We start from the raw sequence: 20,000 nt of genomic DNA on the forward strand, positions 1-20,000 counted from the left end.
AGGCAGGGAGCTGGCAGCACTTGTGCGTGGCCTCATCTGCAGTCTGTTTGGACATTTCAGGTGCTCAGGAGCATTTTCCCCCTTTACCCCTGGCAAACTACCCCCTGAAGGCTGAGATGGAAAGTTTGGGGCTGGTTTTCTTCAATGCATTGACCTGTTCCCAATGGATGCTTTTACAGCTAGAAAGAGGAATATTTATGAGACTTCTGAGTTATCTCTGGGCTTGCTACCAGGTTCCTGCCTCAGCTGGGAAAAATCAGTCTCATCCTCCTTGCCTCAGTTTCCACATTTCCAACTGATATGAACAGCATTTTCTCACATCCAAAGACTGTGTTTTCTTTAAAGCAGAGACTGTCTTCCACTAGGAATGTGCCCCAAATGGCAGAAGCTACCTCTGTCTTTCTTGATGGCTTTTCATAGACCTCTTAGAAACAGCCTGAGGACACCTATGGGGCTGACAGTTCTTAAAGCATGTGTGCCAGTACTTGGAGTGAGAAATCTCCCAGGACCAAGGATGCAAATAGAGAACTCCGGGTTAGGAGAGATGCCAGGATCCTCTGCAGTTGCCTCAGAAATTACTCAGACCAGATCATAGCAACCTGCCTACAAACACTGACAGCTCTAACTTGTCTTCGTTTAAAGAATCCCTATGACAAAAGCATATGGAAAAGGATGCCAGTTTGCTCTGCAGACCCCAAGAGCAGGCTACGCCACCTCTGATCTTGGTGGATGGGCTTATTTCAGCCCCTCTCACTGCTAAAAAAACTGAAAAACAGAATGGATCTTAATTTTACATGTTTTTATCTTAGTTGGAACTTGGATACAGATTTGTGTTTTCCCTTACTCAGTTTCATGATCCAGTCCTTCAGCACTTGGTGATTTCCCCTCACAAAGGGACCAAGGGCCCTCACATTCATTTTGACAAATTCAATCCACCAGACCCTACAAGGCTCAGAATCCTGTGGTAGCTCTTCCCTGTGCCAGTTCCAGTGGCACCTCCATCCTCCCGTCTAGGAGATGGCACTGACTCATGGACCCTCCAGTCCAGGAGGCTCACAGCCCTTGGATGGCTGCCCCTTGCTGCAAACCAGGGGGGCATCAGTGGGACCTGATGCCAGGTTTCCACCTGCTCACAGTCCTGGTTGCTTAAGACTGTTTTTGGGGAGGAACAGCTGCTGCAACTCATGTCATGGGCAAACAGGACATGCCAATGCTATCCCAAAGACACATCCCAAGGAGTCCTTTCTGCTCACCTCCCCTCACAGAGGACCTTTCATGTCCAGAACACTGAAAGACACTGCACAACAGCACATCCCATATCAGGATCTGGACCTACACCTGGTCCCCAGCTCTGACTAGTGCTGCCCCATCCTTCCCCAGCCTCTGCGTGCCCACATGGAGGACCAGGAATTTGATACATCACCAGCCTGACCGTGTGCCACTTTGGATCAGGACAACCCAGGGTTTGACTGCCAAATGCTTTTGGCACTGATTTTCTCTAGCTCTCCTATGAGGTGAGGTTGCAACATCTGCTGAACAAAAATCAGCATGTAATGAAACGTGGTCGCTGCTCCGATTGACAGCCCAGCAATCCTGCAGAAGAACCAAGACAGACACCAACTCCTAGCTGGCTTTTCCTGATTTCCGTGCAGGGTCAGGCTGTGTTTGTCCCTGGGCTCCACTGGGTTTACAAGAATAACTGTTGTCTTTGCATCTCGTGCTTCTTGGCCACTGATGCTGCTTTAATTGCTGGGCTCCTTTGCTACCAGGCCCTAATCAGGCAGGTGCATAGCTGACATTTGTCAGCTGTGCAGTGTCACTGCTGTCCCAGCATTGCTGAGAGGTGGCTGTGGAGCCACCCAACCCCAAGAGTGCCAGCACAGGGACCCACAGGCAGCCAGGGCAGGAGGCTGCAGGGACCCAGGGGGATGTTCAGTACTGTCCCTTGCCAAGATGGCATTAAAGCCCAGCACAGCACCACAAGGGAGCCCAAAAGATCCCAGCCCCTATTCTCACTTCATAGCCCCATCAAGGAAACTTTCCAGTCCAGGACAAGGTTGCCACCAAGGATCTGTCACAGGCAGTGGAAGCTCAGGCTCTGTAACACCTGGGATCCTGCCCTAGATCTCAGGCACATCATGGCAGCTCCTCCTGGGACTGGGACTACCTATCCTGGATGACACACTAGCTCTTCTTCTGCACCCACATGAAAAACTTGTATATTCCACCCCCACAAAAAACAACTTCAACCCCTAAATCCACCTTGTACCCACCACGCACCCCAAGGACTGCACCATGAAAACCCCAGCTCAGTCTGCCTGCCAACACCCCAAAATGAGTTTTCCCCTCAGCTTCACCAGCGAGGGTGGTGGGGAGACCCTGTCAACGCACCCAGTGGAGAAAGGCTGCGGGTGCCAGCGGCTCTTCAACTGTAATGAAAGTCTCCGGTATCCCAGCCCAGCCAAATCACCTCCTACAGACACAGCACGGTGCTGGAGTAGCAATAAAAGTGTCAGGGATGTCTCCTAGTGCATCAGCAGACTGCAGCATTTCGGGAGCGGCCTGCACAGAGGTTAATTATTGCTTCCCTCTCTTCCCCTCTCGCTCCCAGTTTAAGATAGATCTGACTGTCAGGAGGGGTGACAGATGAAGACAAAGCACAGGTACGGCTCCCATGAACTCTGCGCCTGCCTGTATCATCCTAGAGCAGCTGGGAGCACGTGGAGTGGAGCTAGGGGGAGGGAGAGGAGGGAGCGAGGAGGAGGAGGGAGAGTTGAGAAAGCAGCAACCATACCAGGGCTGGAATGGATCTGCTGCGGGGGACGTGGGGTTGCTGGACTGGGAGAAGAGAAATTACAGCTTCTTTCACCCCAGTCTTATGGAAGAAGGATTTTATTTTTCCCTCCTTGCCTCTTCATACAGCTTCAAAACTCCATTTGAGATTGGCAGAGATCTTTATCTAAATATCCTGAGGAGCATGAGAAAGAGCACACGGTCAGCTCCCATCACTGCAAGCACAAACACGTATTTGAGCATCTCCCCCTTGAGATTTAATGTAAGAAAGTCTGGGATCAGGGTCCCAGCTCTGCCACCATCACAGATCTCTGAAGTCCCATTCCTTAAAGCAGCCTCTGGCTGGAACAACACTCAGATCTTTTGGGTGGAAGAAGATTTGCAGACAGGGTTATGAGCAGTCCCCAGCAGAGAGACATCTCTGAGCATCCCTTTTCCATGTGCAGCAAGTGGTGACTTGTCCTTCCCTTTCCTTCCAGGCCAGTGGCTTTAGTGCTAACAGTCATTGCCATTAAAATCTTGTTTAGGCCACTGGAGGTTAAAGAGATGACCATGACCTTTCTGTTTCCCAGGACATGTCCTTCTCCCTCTCTCCAGAGCAGCTGGCCTACTTTGACCACCTTTGTCCTCCCAGTGACCAGAGCCCCTGCCCAGGAAGTACCCAGCCTTGCTGCCCCCAGCAGGGACAGGACACAGCTGCCTTCAAAGTATCTCTCTCCATTTTCAAGCCAGATGGGGAAAATCAGTTTCTATGCAGCAGACAGGAGAACATCAGACTCTCCCAGGAAAAGCCAGCTGCTTTGCCTCCCAGGCAGTTTTTTTAATAGTTCAGGGATGCTGTAACAGGGTAGCACATGCCCTGCTGTTGCTGGTTTTCCCCACTGCCCCCCCATACAAATTCCCTAGGCATTGGGAGCAGTGGCCATCATCTTCTGTTCCAAGAAGATTTGAAGGGATTCGTCAGGACGGCGGATTCATGACCCTTCTCCTGATGCCCCCTGCAATCTGGTTTAGTTCTCACCCATGTGCTGGGGTGAGATGCCAAGACATCTTCAGGGAGGTTGCAGGCTGGAAACCACAAGCCTGGGAGATGCACAGAGCAGCACCGAGGTCTCCATCTCCTGCTTTCCCCTTGCTCCTGAGTGCAGACCCTGCAGCCAGTTCAGAGAGGTAGAGCAATCCCCAGCACCCAGGGGTGAGAAAAGGCACCCAGAATGAGAAATTACCCTGTTTCCATTCACAAAAAGGGTTTGGATTTTATCCATGCCATTAGCTGATGGATGAGAAACACAAGCACTGGAAATTTTCATCCCTATGGAAAGGTCTTCAAGCCTGACCCTAAGGGGAAGGTCTGCCTTGAGCCGTTCCCGAACAGTGCCTTTCCTTTCCAGGCTTTCCGGCTGTTTTAGCCTTGCTTGATACCATTTAGCTGCAGTTACTGAAGGAAACATCACTTCAAATTAAACCAACGGGGAGCACTTCAGCTGGACAGCTTTGAAGTAGGAGGTTTTGATAAAAATCTGTATTTCCTCCCCGTCTTGATCTTTTTTTCTTCCTCCTCTCCTCTCCGAATGCTGAGCTTTGGTGCAGCTGCTCCCGCACAGCCACTGGAAAGGCTGCAACTCCCCTTCCAGGGACTTGTCCCCTCACTCAGCCAAACAGCCTCTCCCACAGGATGATGGGCTCAGGTACCAGCAGCTGAACCCAAGTTCAGTCTCTCCATGCCACCCAGTGGATTTAAAGCAAAACCACCCAGAGGTCCTTTCTCCCTCCAAGTGTGCTCTGAACAGGCCAGCTCCCTGCTGCTGGGATAGTGCAGAGCCCAGAAGATATTTTTAAGCACTTCAGTTCCTAGAGGAAAGGAGCAGCAAAACTATCCCAACCCACTGCCAGCCCGCCCTGTGGTTTATACACTAAGGTTGTCACCATGAAACCAGAGTAGGACAGCCTCTTCAGAGACAGAAGTCTTCTGCCTCATTTATACCATGGGAATAAACGAGAAGATATTTTTAAGGTGCCATTTAGTTACCCTGTGCCTTCCAGACAGCTCCTATCTCCCTAGGATGCTTCCATCTCCCCAGTTGCTTTCCCAAGCCCTTTTGAGCCCTGGTGCTCAGCCCTGAGCAGGCTGGACCATCAGTGCACCAAGCAAGCCCACAGTGCTGACCTTGGATGAAGTCTCATCTCCCACCTACTCCTTGGCAGCCCTCCTGCAGGGCAGCAGGAGCACCCAGGATGCAGGCGGCATGTGTGCCTGCTGGGGAGGATGTATAGTGAAGGCTGAAGAGCTCAGAGCACATCCCTCCCCATGTGACAGCTAAACGAGCCGAGACAATTAAATGTGCCATTTGATGGCTGCCTGGCGGAGCCAGAGTCTCTCTCTCTTTTAATAAAAGGTCTCTTTTCCAAGTCGCTCAGGCTGCAGCGAGGGCTGCAGCTTGTGAAGTGTGAGAGCCCTTCACATTTAATTAAACAGCCCATCCACGCCTGCCTCTTGTTGGCAGAGCTCACGCGCTGCCAGAGATGCCCTGGCACCTTGCTCCCACTGCAGCTCTCACTGGGTGAAACCTCTGCCACCTTCCATCTTCACTCCCAGGACGGACAGAGCTGTGTCCCAGCTTGCCTGGCCTGCATGATTCCACCCTAAACTGGGCTAAAATATCAGTGCCCAGAAGTACTTAGCCCTTGTAGAGCTGATAACCTCCTTGATGTGAGCCGGGCTCTCCAGAGGGGCTGAGACTCAGCATCTCACTGCATGCTTACTACAGAAATGAGGTGCCACTGGAGTACTCCAGGGTGTGAGACAGCCAGGGATAGGGAAGCCCTCGGTGGATTCAGCCCCATGGTGGATCATACCACTACTCCACATCTCTGACCTGCAGCTACAGAGGCCACCCCGCAGCTGAGATGCCACGGCCACGGCCTCCCTGAGCCCTGTGCGCAGTTAGCGCAGGCTTCCGCCTGTCACCAGCTCTGGTCCTCATCAGCAGATGAGGGGAAATGCCCTGCCCTTGCCCAGGGCAGATAAGAGAGATGGATAATGGTGGGGGTAGAGGGGAGGCCAGCATTTGGGTAGCTTGGTTGACTTTTCAGAGAGCACTTGTTTTGCTGAGACCTGTAGTTTAACCCTTCCTTCCCCAAGGCCAGGGCATGCTGGCAGTGGGAGAGAGCTGGAGCTTGGGACAACTCCTGAGGACACCATCCTAATGTGCTCAGTGCTTTTGGATCTCTCCCCATGTTTAAAGTGAACCCTGTTGAGCTGGAATCATTCGTCTCTAGCTCCTCCATCCTTGGGCAGGGAAGGCAGCATCCTCCCTCCCAAAATGCTTGCAGAGGAATTGCCGCTCCCATCCTAGAACCACAGCATCCTGGTGGCTGATGGTTTGTTATCTGCAGACATGAAGGACTTCAATCCACTGGCTGCAGCTGTACTTGCAGGACATGCCAGACCAGGGTTCCCTGGGCCTTCTCGGTCCCACTGACACCACCCAAGGTGCAAAACCAGACTTTTTTTCTGTTTTATCCTCCCTATCTGAGCTCTTCTCCAGCAAATGTCCTGGAGAGATGCAGCACAGCCACTCCAGCCCTTCACCACATATAGCAACATATGGCTGCAAAGTGGGAAAGGTGGATGGGAATGGGAGATGTGAGTTGCTGCTTCTCCCTCTCCTCCCAGCCATAGCTGGGAGAGGGAGGTTATTAAAGAGGAGGGTTTAGGCTATGCTTTTGGACATTCAACCGGGTGAGTATTTGGGGTTCTCACTAGTAGCCCAAAGTTGTTCTCCCATGCTCCCCTCCCACATTCTCAAGCTGGTCGAGCTCAGGGAGCTGGGGAAGCTGCAGATGGGTATGAGCACTCCCCAACCCTCCAGGGCTCAGGGGCTGCTCTGCAGAGACCCCATCACTCACACATTCAGGCCTGCCAAGCCAAAGGCACAGTAATTGCAAGCCAGATACCCCCACACTTCCGAAGCAGTGCGCTCCGGCAGGGACCAGGCACAGGGGCTCCCATTTCCGCCTGCCTCTGGCTGTTACAGAGCAGAGAAGTGACAGAGAGCAGCCCCGGGGCAGAAAGGGCTGCGAGGAGAGACAGCAACCAGCGCTCTGATAAGGCAAGTCCCTGCTGAGCACCTCCTTGCCTCTGAGATAACATGCCCCAGGCGCTCTCTGACGGATACCTGTGCTCTCTGCAGGTTGTGCCCTCACACAGTCTATTGCCTGCTTCAGCTCATCCCACTGTCCCTCCAGTGGGGAGCACTGGGGAACTCCAGCCTCATGCAGAGGGGAAAGCCCAGCCCAAGGGAAGCAGGTTCAGGACATCAGATGAGCAGACAGGCAGAGAGATAACCAGGGTCACCTCCACACCATCCCCACAGACCACCAAGGGTGGGTCTTTCCCCCAGCTGACCATAGGTGAAGGTCAAAAAGTAACCTGCAACGCAAGGAGATTCCATTGTGAGGGCCCTCCAGCCCTCCTTGAGCTGGTGCTGCTCCTGGTGGATCTGCACAGGGATCATCACCTCAAGGGGACAGGCAAGACACCGTGTCCCTCCACTGGATCTAGGTTCCCACTCACAGTCTCAGACCTTCATCTCTTACAAGGGACAACAAAAAAAAAATCATAATTTCTGATGCTTTTAATGGAAACAAAGTTATGCAAGACTGATACTGTTCACACTGATAGCAGTGGTCATGGATAGAGTCATGTCAGCAACTCTTGGGCTTTTAAAGCCAGCAGCAATGGAGCTTTCAGCAAACATAGCTGAGAAAAACAAAACAATCTCAAAGTCTTTTACAGGCTCCAGCAGGCACCAGGGCTGGCAGAACTGGAGGGTGTTACCATGCATCAATCCCACCGTAAACCCTCTGCTGTCAACACCAGCTAAAGAGCCTACAAAAGCTGCCCCACGCATAGCCCTGCCAGCACTTCAGCCAAACTGGAGGACACAGGCTGCCTGCATGGCCTTATCTGGCTGGAAAGCCCTCCTTAAGATAGGAGACTGCTTGCTCTGCTGCAAGGAGCTGCAGGTGCCCTGGAGCCCCTGGGTGTCCTTTAACTGGAATGGGATAAAGGTCCCCATCTCCCACAGCCTTGGCAGAGAAGGGACTATCTGTTGTCTAATATAACACAAGCAGAGCTTTCATCCAGGAAACTGCTCCTCCTTGAGGTCATTCCCCCAAAACAGAGCATGGGGCAATCATACAAACCCCATTTTCATGCAGAAACAGCACGGGCAGTCCCTACACCACTTCTCACATCTCTTCCAGCTGCTGTGCTGATCTCTGCAGGAATGGGTACTGGAGTTTGCCAGGATCCTTCCCAAACAGACAGGGCACTGCCAGGATGCAAGATCAAGGAGAGGAGGCAAAAAAAGCCACATCCCTAGGGGAAGTGACAACATTCAAGTGTCCAGGGAAGCCTACAGCAGGTTCAGTGAGAAAGCAGCATCCTGCTCCTGCTAGGTGATGAATATGGAATGCTGCAACCTCCTTCACCCCTCACCCATACACAGAGGTGCCTCCAGACGTAGCTGGACCACTTTCATCCCTCAGCAAAGCCACCTCTCTCATGAGTTCCCACTTTCCACCAGCCCTTGAGCAAATCCATGTCTTGAAAGGCCAGCCATGCAGCCCAGCAGGCAGCACACACACTGCAGGGCCAGCTACCAGCTGCTCCCCATGCCTTGCAGCACCTCACCTTACACAGCCTCACTATCCCCAGGAGGGTCAGCTGTCCCCTCTACCTGCCTTTAAAGGCAGCCCAGGGGTGGTAAGGGCAGAGCAGGATGGGGCTGCCCAGGTGGAGCTGAGTTAGGAAGGGTTGTGGGTGCGAAAGTTTTGAGGAGAGGGACTAAACCTGAGGCTTTAATCTGCCATTGCAAATACGCTGCGATGCCAGGGCAGAGCTCTTCCCTGGATGGCTGGGAAGCTGTATGGGATGCAGCATTTCACACCTTACCCTTGTCCATGTAATGATCCCCATTTCCCCTCAGTCTGGCTCACATCTCCATGCGCTGCCTGGGGTTCCTGCAGTCCCTGCTTGAGGGGCGTGTGGAAAAGCAAACACGGCTCTGCGTGCCCCTGCAGCAAGCTTGGCCAACCTCCCCCCACAGCAAGCACCCCGCCACTTACTGTGACTGATACAGGGAACCTGGTGCTTTTATTAAACTCTTTCCTTCCTGTTTTAAGCTTAATAATAAATTGCATGTCACATTATGGCTGTGTTTATTAAAACCCATTGGCGTGGGCTCTGCTCCGCTCTGCAACAGCATTTGAATTATTGAAAGCAACCCCCCATGGAGACCTATTTGCTGCAAATGCAGGAGGATTTATTTCCATTTTGTTTATCAGGTGGCATAAGTGCTGGGTGGAGGCAGGGAAGCTGTCTTGCTGTTTTTATTTTCTCCCTGAGCCACTACAGCAGGGTGAAGAGGTGCTGTGCAGAGAGCACAAGGGAAAATACCACCCTCCCACAGGGATGGGGACAGGCTGGGGACAGGTTGGGGACAGAAGTCCTGTGGGTAGCTACCGCTCTGCCATGAAGGTCTCTGGCTCTGGGTGAGCTCCTCACACTTGGTTGCTCCTTTGCAGAGCAAGATTGCAGTTTACCCCTTTGCAGAGCAAGATTGCAGTGCTGCCAGCTTCCATCCAGGTATGACCAGTGATCAGCTCAGGCTGGACAAGCCTCTGCCAGAAGCCATTGATCTCCCATGGGAGATGCCCATGGCACAGAGGGACTGTCAGGGTGGCCACAAGGGGTGTTGACCCTTCTGCAAGCCTAGTTCAAAGCAGACACCCAAGGACTGCAGCTGAACATCTCCAGGCTCTGCCCCATCACAGCTGTGCCTGCTGAAGTTACCCAAAGCCAGTGTCAAGAGGATGCTCTGGCTCTGGTGATCATCCCAAGAGAGAGTTTCATACTGCAGTGGCATCACCCCTCCCAGTAATGCAGAGATGCTGCTGGGGCAGGGCAGGGCATGGATCAGGCAGGGCTGGATTTGGGTGGTTGGGGTGCTCCAGGGGTGCCCAAGGCCCCACATACCTTTGCTGGCTGCCCAGCACGGTGACAGGGCTCGGCGTGGCCGGTGGCTTTGCCAGGAGATGGCACTGTTTAACGGCTAATCACAGTGGTGGCCCAAATCTGGACTCTGGGATGGAGGCTTGGATGTACCACAGGAAGTGTGACCAGCAGGTCGAGGGAGGTGATTCTACCCCTCTACTCTGCTCTTACAAGATCCCAGCTGAAGTGCTGCGTCCAGCTCTGCAGCTCTCAACATAAGAAGGACGTGGACCTTTTGGAGTGAGTCCAGAGGAGGGCCATGAAGATGCTCAGAGGACTGGAAACATGCTGAGAGAGTTGGGCCTGTCCAGCCTGGAGAAGTCTCCAGGAAGACCTTGGAGCACTTTCCAGTACCTAAAGGGGCTACAAGAAATCTGGAGAGGGACTTTTTGACACAGGCATGTAGTGACAGGACAAGGGGGAATGGTTTTAAGCTGAAAGAGAGTAGGTTTAGATTAGGTATTGAGAAGAATCACAGAATCACACAATATTCTGAGTTGTAAGGTACCCACGAGCAACATCAGGTCCAAGTTTGGCCCTGCACAGCACATGCCCAAGAATCACACCATGTGCCTGGAAATTCTTTCCTGTGAGAGTTGTGAGGCACTAGCAACAGGTTGCCCGGAGAATCTGTGGACTCCCCATTCCTGGAAGTGTTCAAGACCAATCTGGATGGGGCCCTGAGCAACCTGGTCTAGTGGAAGGTGTCCCTGCCCATGGCAGGGGGGTTGGAACTAGATGATAAGGTCCCTTACAACCCAAACCATTCTATTATTCTGTGTGCCTCCTGCCCAGGCCCAGACAGGGGCAGGTCTTAGCACCCCCAAGGAAAGGGAAGGACAAGACAGCCTGTGTTTGCTACTGGAGTATATTTACCTGCCAAACTTGGTGGAGTTTCCCTGCAGACCACAAAACCCTGTGACTGCTCAGTTCCTTCTTCCAGGTGAGTGCTGGGCAACACTGAGGGGGTGTAAAGATAATGAAGGCACCAGGTGTGTCAGGTCGTCCATCTCTGGGTCAGCCACCAACCATCTTCTGGCCCATGGTGGTTTCTGGAGTGATCTGGAGTCCTGGATGGCATCCCTGCACTGAAGGCTGGAGTGGTGGGAAGTGCTGAAGCTTCACCAGCCTGGAGCAGGGGCTGGGTGCAACCCAACTGCAGCTTTGGGGCAGAAAGCAGCTGTTTTGGAGGCTGGGAGGGCTGTTTTACCTGAATTTCCCCCAAGCACCCAGAGCTGTGAATCCACAATGGGGGCGGCCAAAATGCTTGATGGTGGCAGGGCAGTTTTTAATCACACGGTTTTGGCTCCATTAATGTGTGTCTTCAGGGTCTTTCAGGTGCTGGCAGGATAAGCTCCTCTTTCTTTGTACACAGGCTCACAGTGACCTGTGGTGCCCTGGGAGGTACCCACAACCTGCTTATCCCAGGAGGTGCCTGTGTGGGTGTGTGCTCTGATCCTGTGGCCATGGTAGCACTTCCCAGTCCACCTGACCTTGTCCCTGGGCTGAGTGCAGGCACTGGGCTGGCAGGAGCCACTCAGCCCCCTCTGTCCCCAGAAAGCAACCACCCCAAAAATTGGCCTGCAAAGGAATTTGGTGCTGCATCCTGTTGAGGCACACTCTCTGTCCCCACATGGACACTAGGTTTGGTCAGGTCCACAGGACCCTCCACATTCCTGGAGCTGAGGACAGCATCTGCAGAGCCTGGTCAGACACCCTTGCTGGGGCAGGGGCTGCAGGAAACATTTGAGCAGACAGCAGCAGAGGTGACCAAACGTTCTAGAGCCAACAAATAACCTCAATTAAGCTCTGTGGCAGTGACCGATTCCAGCCGTGCAGCAATATTGGCTCCTTTAATTTTTAAGTGGCTGGAAATGGCAAGACTGGAAGCTGGGATGAGGGGACACCAGCCCCCTCTCTGCCCCTGGAGCCACTTTGCTGCACCTCATCCTGGGGGGAGCAGAGCCCAGATACTGGCTGAGCTCCAGCCTGCCAGTCAGACAGCCCTTTCCCAGACTGGGATCTGAGGAAACAGGGAGACACAGCCCCTGGTTTGGTTAATTTTGGCCAAGGGCTCTTGCTCAAGTTTCCCCCTCTCTCAGTCACCACATCCCTGTTGCCCTTCCTGCAGGAGCCAACAGCATTCCCTGCCAGGGACAAGGTGTGAAGCTGAGAATGGCAAGGACTGAGAACAAAATGCAGATGCCCATGCATGGCATCATCCTGCAGAGCATATGGAGAGCCGGGATGGGGGCACGGCCCATATGACACTCCCCAGCCAGCCCACTGCTGCATCCACACCCTGCACGACCTGGATTTGTGCCGACACGGACAGGGTGAGCCTGGCCCTGAGGAGGGTTGGCATGGCAGCCTTGGCCAGGGGCCAGCCCCAGGCACCGGCGGGGAGCCCAGTGAGCAGCTCGTGCCTGCTGAAGCTCTGGGACGCTCTCAGATTTCCCCATGGCAGCCTCAGCCTGAGCATGGCCCACTTCCACCAGCTGATTTGTGTGCGAAACAGGGAGGAGATCAGGATGGGTAAAACTGGCCCAGCTTCTCCAAAAGCAGATTTTACACCCAAAAAAAGCAAAATAAAAATAAATGGCACATTAGTGCCCCTGGTCCTTCCTGAACAGCCTCCAGCTCTGACATAGCAGCCCCAGGAGGATGCTGTTACATTGTTAGAGGGAAGGCAAAACTGAGACATGGGCAGCTTTTGCATTTCCCCAGCTGAAAAAGGATTTGCTACCAGAGAGGGCAGGCACTCCAGCAGGGAGGGGAGCAATACTGACGGCTGTGCCCTGTCAAGCTGTGGTGCAGGGGCCAGGGCTGGCCCAGCCTCACTATCTGCAGGAATTTTTACTCTGCTGCCAACTCCAGACAAATCCCTTTTATTTGCTTGTTCAGGTTTCAGTGCTGTAATTGAGTCGTCTGAGCCAGCTCTCAAGAGAAAGAGGAAGAAAAGAAAAGAAAAAACAAGTGAAGGAGAGTAGTGCAGTGCCCTAGCCACCAGCCTCATTGCATCCTGCCTGCTCCTGCCTGGGGACTGGCCAACTCCTTCCTCATGGGATCTGGCTTCCTGCCTCAGCCCACAGCTCTGGACCTCCATGGAGTGGGGACTGAGTAACTGGGAGTGCTTTGGTCCATATGGAGGTTTTGAGCCCCAGAAGTCCTGTATGTGCTGCTGGTTTGGGGAGAAAAGCATCCCTTGAGTGTGAGCTCAGCCCCAGAATGCCCGTGGAAGGGGTCCTGACAGCCCTTTCTGGGCACAGAGCAGCACAGTGCAGCTCTGAGCTTCCTTCTCATGCTTCCCACAAATGAAAGTTTGCTCTAAATCACCAGCTCTGGGAGGTAGGTGGGATATTTTTTTTTTAAAGATAGCATTTCCAGTAGAAACTGGTGCCTCCCTGTCCTTCCCCACCTAGGCACAGAGCTGCTCCATACTGACAGGACTGTGGTCACCTTGATGGAGGCCCCAGTGTCACAGAGCCTAGGACCCCAAGATGAAAGCAGTAGAATAGGATCCAAACTGACGGGGGTACAATTACATGGCTTGATGCATCCCCACTGCACAGGAGATGGCACCCCCATCCCCATGTGGGGTGAGAAGGGCAGGACCCACACCAGGACCAGCTGTGAGCACCAGAATGGGCAGGAGGGCTCCTTGCCTCAAGTACCCCCGCAATGGACAAGGTAGCATCTGCAGTGTTTGCACCTTCCCTCACCCCCATAATCATCCCTGTGGATGTAGGACAGCCAACTGGCCTCTTGGCTTTGACCTACGTGTATATTTTAAATAACATTAACTGAAACGGCAAAGAAAAGAGCTTCATGGAAGGGAAAGCATGAAGTCAGTCAAAAAAGGCCAAAGTGTTTCTGACCACAAGGGTAGTTGGGCTGGAGAAAAGACAGCACTGAAATCCACAAGTGTCTGGTTTCCTCAAATCACTACTTTTCTGGTTAAAAACAAAACAGAAGAGAAGGATATTTTGGCAGCAGGTTCCTTAAATCCTGGGGAGAAGCTGGGCTGTCTCTGTGCTCAAGGAATACAGAACAGACGTGGGGGTGACACACTGGATACCACAGCCAGGTCCTTAACCCTCTGCTCCAGCTTCCCCAAAAATCCTTTTTACAGGGCAGTGATGCCCCTGCCTTGCCCTCACTCTCCCAAAGGGAGCTGTCTCCACCCCCAGCACCAAGTCGTCATCACACACGGCACAGCTGTCCCCGCAGTGTCCCAACTGCCACCGTGTCTCCACTCAGTGCCAGAGGACAGACCCACCCTGCTCCAGGCAGAGCTGTCCCTGGCCCCAGCCCTGTGCTACCAACCAGCCAGTATCCCCTCCCCAAGCACCCTGAAATGATGTGTCACCCTATCCCCCACCCTAAAAAACAGGCTGGTGTGCCAGGATTGTTTGAGAAGAAGTTTTGGGCTAGAGGGTGCTTGTTCCAGAGATGTCCCCAATACACAGGAACCATGACTGTGGGTAAGGTGATCCCTGCAGCCAGACATCCTGTCTCTGGGCTAGTAGTAGTCCTCCTCACTGTCCCCGTAGTCCTCGGGTGTCACATGGGCCTTCGGCAGGGAAAAGCTTGTCAGGTTGAGTTGGTCTGAAACAGCAGCATGGAGACAATGTGACATTGCCGCCCTACAGTACCTGTCCCCTTCCCGACAAGGACCAGAGCCAAACCATGCATAGCAGCTTGCTGGGGCAGCCCCAGCACAGCCCTGTGCTCCAACAGCTCCTGCTGTACTGCTGCACTCAGCCCAGACATCCCTTCCCTCGTCCCCATAAGAGCATGGGGACAAGGACACGGTGCTCACCTGGCGTGAAGACAGTCAGGCTGGCAACTGCCACCACCTCCCCGACGCTGTTCCTGGCGAAGCAGCGGTATGTGCCCTCATCCGTCACCCGCACACCCTGAATCTGGAGCCAGCCTGTCACTTCATATTTCTGAGGGCCACCTCTGAACTGCAAGAAGGAGGGATTTCGGTGAGCTCTTGTGGCAGAAACAAGGGGGCATCTGTGCCACAGAGTCCTGAGTCCCCTGTTTTGGCAGGCAGTGAGGTCCCAGGATTGCTCTGGCAGCAACCATGCTATTTTCTGTTTATCCACAGGAATAAATAGGCTTTTCCTGACCCAGCTGGGCTGCAGCTGTGTTTGCAGGCTGTTATTATGGTGCAGTGGCCAGGAGTGGAGGATAGTAGAGTCTCCTCCAACCAGACAGGGTAGCCCTGCTTGGGGTGGAGATCCTTGGTCAGACCCTGCAACAGGCTGTGGGGAGGCTTGAAGGGCAGAAAGATGGAAGGGGACCAGCACGTCACACCACAATGGTGCCAGGTTCCACCAGCTCTCCTGGCTTCCCGCATCCATCCCACCATAGTTTCCTCCCCATTGGTGCCTGGCTGAGGTGGACAGCCCCTATGCCTCTGCCCACACCCTCTAATAGCTAGGTGTGCCCAGCTGGGCACTATATTTGGGGCTGGCCACAGGCAGGATGCTGACCCCTGGCCTGTCAGCTCTGGGAGCAGAATCCTGCTGATGTGAAAAAAAGGGCAGGGACTGCCTGGATGTGCTTGTAGGACTAGAGGATAACCCAGGCTGGAAGGCACTCAGGAGGCCTCTCCTCTAGCCCTTCCAGTAGGGTTGCAAATGAAGCCAGCAAGCAGAGCAAACTAAAGGCAGGGAGGAGGGAAACTCCCTGCTGCAGGACTCTGCAGGTCCTAAAAAATATGAACAAGTTCAAAAACTACTAGAGGTAACTGCAGAAGAGAGCTATGCTGATGGCTCTTATCACCAAGACACCAGCCCTGGCTCAGCCAGTCCTCATTGTATGCAGCCTCCAGTCACCCCTTCCCATTCCCAGGCAGCCAGGCTTGGCCATCCCCTGAGTATGACCAACCACTGTCAGGTCTGGTTGTCCATGAGCTCTGAGAAGCACTGGGTCACCCCTGGCCCGTGTTCAATGCCCTAGGCACACCACTCACCTGGACAGAGATGTGGGGGTCATCTCCAGGCAGCAGCATGTCTGTGCCGTCCTTCCTCCACTCGATGGATGCCATGGGGTAGGCGAAGACCTCGCAGCCAAAGATGACGTCCTGCCCGGTGATGTTCCACGTGTCATAGGGAGGAGAGGTGATCTGGGGCTCTGGGGAGGGGGGTACAGGAGAGCAGGGTGGGCTCAGAAGAGGTTCCACCCTTGGCAGGTTCCATGGGCTCTCCTGGGCTGCTCTCTTGGGCAGCAGCATTTGGTTCACGTAGAGATGCTGGGACCCTTCCCATGCCCCTCCTCTCCCACCCATGGCAGACTCTCACCTTTCCCCAGAACATGGTCGCTCCTCACAGCTGGGACTGGGGACTCCCTCCCCAGCCCATTGGGGTGCTCATCCAGCCCAAGGCTGCTGGGGATGGATGAGGTAGATGAGCTTCCAGCCAAATAAGGCCTCTGCTCTGACACAGGGCTAATGCCAGCAATGAAGGGAGTCAGCAGGTCCCCAGCTGCTGGACAAAGCCAACATCTCCAGGTTCCACATCCCTTCCCTGGAGAGGTAGAGTGAGGACTACCCTTCCAACCCACATCTGTTCCACAGTCTGGCCCATAGCATGAGCTAGAGGTCAAGGGAAGTCTTCCCCTCCAAATACACCTGGGAAAAAACTCAAGAATATGATGATCTACAGAAAATAAAGTCAATCTTGACACCCCTCAGGCTGTGGTGACAGCACTGGGTGACTTGTGCCAGACTGGGCAGGCTGGGACACAGCCTCCCTACCAATCTGTCCCCTCTCAGCCCCCAGCTAAGTCTTAAATGGGAGATGGAAATCACACAGCCAAGTCAAACAGACCCAGGTTTCCATTTGCAGGAGACAGGAACATTTCTCGGGAGCAACGGGCCAGTGTGAACCCAGCACTGCCGCCAAGAATTCGCTAACAATTCCCTGGAACTTCCCCATCTGCTCCAGCAGGATTCATTGCTTCCCATAAACCCCACTCCCTCCTGGCAAAGCTGCTCCCAGACCTCTCCAAGAGCTTGATCCACACGGGCTGCCCTGGAGCAGCAGGATGGGAGGACTAGGGGAGCCCTGACACTGTATGGAGCAACCCCCAGTGCTGCCATATGCCTGTGGACGCTGTGGGTTTGCTGTCAGGAGAAACAGTTAAGCCAGACCCCCTTGCTCGTCTATTCCCTAGAGGTACAAGCCTCCATCCATCCTGCAGCTCCAGGGGCACTACCTGACTCGCAGGGACCCTCGTGGGCCACGGTGAGGTTGGCATCAGGGTGGGCATGGGCAACCTCCAGGAACCTGCAGATCTGGGCATAGGTTTTTCCGTCGGAGCCGCAGAGGGCCAGGTGGGAGAGGCAGGCACACTGGGGCTCAGGCACCTCTCCATGATGCAAGTCCCCGGCATCCAGCTGGCACTCCATGTGCTCTCCACACTTGCCGTAGAAGTGGTTGGTGTTGTCCAGGTCGCAGATCTGTCCCTCCAGGTTGGCACATTCCCAGCAGCAGTCACAGGCATCCCGCACTGTGCCAGCCAGGCACCCGCGCGGTGTCGGGCACTCCTCCGGCCGGCACTCAGCGCAGCCCTCCCCTTCCTCCAGCAGCCGCTGCCAGCCCCGCTGGAGGTAGTCAGAGGTGCTGGGGAAAGCCTGGCCCAGCTGGAGCAAAGCCCAGTGCAAGGAGAGCAAGAAAAGCACGAGGCAAGAGGAGCTGAGGGGCTTGGCTTCAGACATCCTCATGATAGCTCCGCTATCCCAGTCCCACTGTCACTTGGATGGGTATCTCTGGCACTTTTCTGGCCTCCCTGTCTAGATCTGAGGAGCCATCCTGGCCTGTGAGGAGGGAGGAGGTGTGTTACTGGTGCAGGAAGAGTCTCCCACCCCTTTGGCTCCTGGCTGTCTTTCCCTGAGTGGCAGTGATGCTTGATGTGCAGGGGAGAGTCGGTCCCACCTCTCTCACCCCCAGCACTGCGGCCACATCCTTCACACCCTGGAGCTCCCCAACCAGCTCCTGCCCTGAGATGCTGTACAACTTCTGATCAGATGAAGTTGCTGACCCCAGCCCCGCCAGGTTTCATTCTTCTTCCCTGGCAGACCAGCATGCAAAGTCCAGCCTGCTTTGACCCCAGCATGGCCTGAGGAGCCACAGGGCTGGCAGGGCACTGAACAGGCTGTTCTACGTCATTACGGCTCAGCTGGTTTGTATCCTGCTCCTCATCTGCTCACTGCTCCCAGGAAGCTGCTCTCACACCCCTTTTCTTTACCCATCAGTTTTCAAGAGTCACAAGCCCTTTTTCTGTCCCTTGCCATCCATACAAGCACAACGGAGTGGGTGATCCTGCAGACAAGGTGCTCTTTCTGTGCTGGAGGCAACCAAGCCAGGAGTATGCTCCCAGTCATGCCTGGCTTTTGTTCTCCTTCCCTCCCTGCACGGTAACCCCTCTTTATAGGCATCACCCACTTGAGCAGGGGAAAAAACATCCCCCTAGGAAGGCTTTGTGACCCTGTCAGTCATCACACAGGCAACTGAGGCTGAGCATGGAGGAGCTCAGTGCACAGATGGGCAGCCAGTGTACTGAGAGCAGACCCAGTGCCTAGTGTGGTCAGCCTGTACTAGCACAGCGGGGTCCCTGTCCCCAAACCCCAAGCCTGCATTACCCACCCAGGGTAAGCAGGGGCTAATCTGCCCCAGGCTTCTCATCTCTACTGGGAGGGACATGTGGAGTCTCAGAGCCTGTCCCCAGAGAGGGTGACAATGAACCAAACCCCTTTGTGAACATCCTTCCCCTGCTCTCAGTTACACCCTGGCTGCCTTCCCTGAGACGAGGTGAAATTATAGTCCCCTGCCCAAGGGTGACCCACCATAAGCGAGCGGGGCTGGGGAGGGGACCCAGGAGGACGGGCTAGCCCCTCCCCTCCTGCTGGGAACAGCACCGAGGAGCAGGCTGCAGCCCTCCCAGTGCACCACCCCCCACTAACGCAGCCCAGAGCAGGGGTGGGGTGGGGAGGATGGCCCGGACAGTGGCTTACATACATGCACCCCCCGGATAACAAACCGTGAAGATCTGACTCGTTTGCCTGAGACCACCGGGCCCCCCAGGGGTGGAAAGGGGCAGGGAGTCCCTGTGCTGGAGGCCCCCCCGTCCCACTCTACCCCAGCCTGTACGAAGCAAGGCTGCATCCCCCGATGGATGTGGGGGGCCAGAGAAAGGGTGGTGAGTAACTGCAGAGTTGGTCTCTGGATCCTCACGTTGGGAGTGCAGACACTGGCGGTCCTGGATAAGTACTGGGAAGGGGCGCGGCGTCCCCTGGGGTCCCCCGGGAGCCACCCCGCCATCAGCCGCCACTTACCGGAGGCGCCGGTGCCTGTGGCCGCGGGTGCGCAGTGGCCGTGGCGGCGGGGCTGCTGGCCCCCGGGGCTGCTGGCCCCCGGCCGCTCCAGCACCGCCGTGATGTCAGCGAAACGTGAATCCCCCCGCCCCTCTCCGGGCCCGCAGCCCGTCCCTGGACCGGGACACGGGCTGGCCGGCACCCCTTCCCTGCCGGGGTCCCGACACGCACCGCACCCTGACCCCGGGGCTCTGCCGCTTCAGCCCCCCCGGCACCTCCCCGCGGACCCCCACGCTGGAATCACCCCTGGCCGTGTGCGGGAGCTGGGCTAATGCTCAGCTCCATCCAAGGGGCAGTAGGGGACTGGGATGTGCGGCAGAAACCAACTTTGCAGGGGTCCTTGGGGATAAATGAATGGGAGGGGTGAGCATGGCTAAGGAAGTGGTCAAAAGCATCTCTCAACCTGTAATTTGGTTGGGAAAGACAGGCTGAGCAGCTGCTGTAAGTAAATGGAGGGATAATTCCTGGAGGTATCTGCACTTGCCTCATTTCAGGAACCAAGTATGAAGAGGCTATAGGGGAGCAAACAATGGCATTACCTTGGCTGGAGCAGAGCTATTGGAAGCAACGGTGGGGATGTTGCACGCCACAGCATTTCAAAACCCTCATGCACAGGGCTGGGGCTCCAGACCTCCCTGGCAAGCTGCCTTGCTGCTCCATGCCTCAGTTTCCCTGGCTCTGAGGAATGGGGGAGCCAGTATGTGACTTTACAGCACAAACAAGCTGTACATTTGCATATTGCTCCGCATGCCATGCGGG

The 20,000-nt window shown here is 54.8% G+C and overlaps 1 protein-coding gene across 2 annotated transcripts; it reads right to left on the reverse strand.

Moving 5' to 3' along the window:
* Positions 1–13,119: 13,119 nt before the first annotated feature.
* KAZALD1 (Kazal type serine peptidase inhibitor domain 1) lies at positions 13,120–19,308 on the reverse strand. 2 transcript variants are annotated; one of them, XM_027648078.1, is made up of 5 exons: positions 19,203–19,308; positions 17,084–17,684; positions 15,840–16,000; positions 14,676–14,823; positions 13,120–14,461 (listed from the first exon to the last, which is right to left on the reverse strand). In XM_027648078.1, the coding sequence occupies exons 2-5, from the start codon at positions 17,589–17,591 to the stop codon at positions 14,376–14,378; spliced, it is 903 nt and encodes a 300-aa protein (XP_027503879.1). In that variant the 5' UTR covers positions 17,592–17,684; positions 19,203–19,308; the 3' UTR covers positions 13,120–14,375. The 2 variants fall into 2 exon arrangements, with proteins under 2 accessions (XP_027503879.1, XP_027503881.1); XM_027648080.1 differs by lacking the exon at positions 19,203–19,308 and having other exon boundaries at positions 17,084–17,700.
* Between the last annotated feature and the right edge of the window lie 692 nt (positions 19,309–20,000).

This window comes from Corapipo altera, unplaced genomic scaffold (genome assembly GCF_003945725.1).
Source record: "Corapipo altera isolate COAL_440 unplaced genomic scaffold, ASM394572v1 56, whole genome shotgun sequence".
Taxonomy (NCBI): Eukaryota; Metazoa; Chordata; class Aves; order Passeriformes; family Pipridae; genus Corapipo; species Corapipo altera.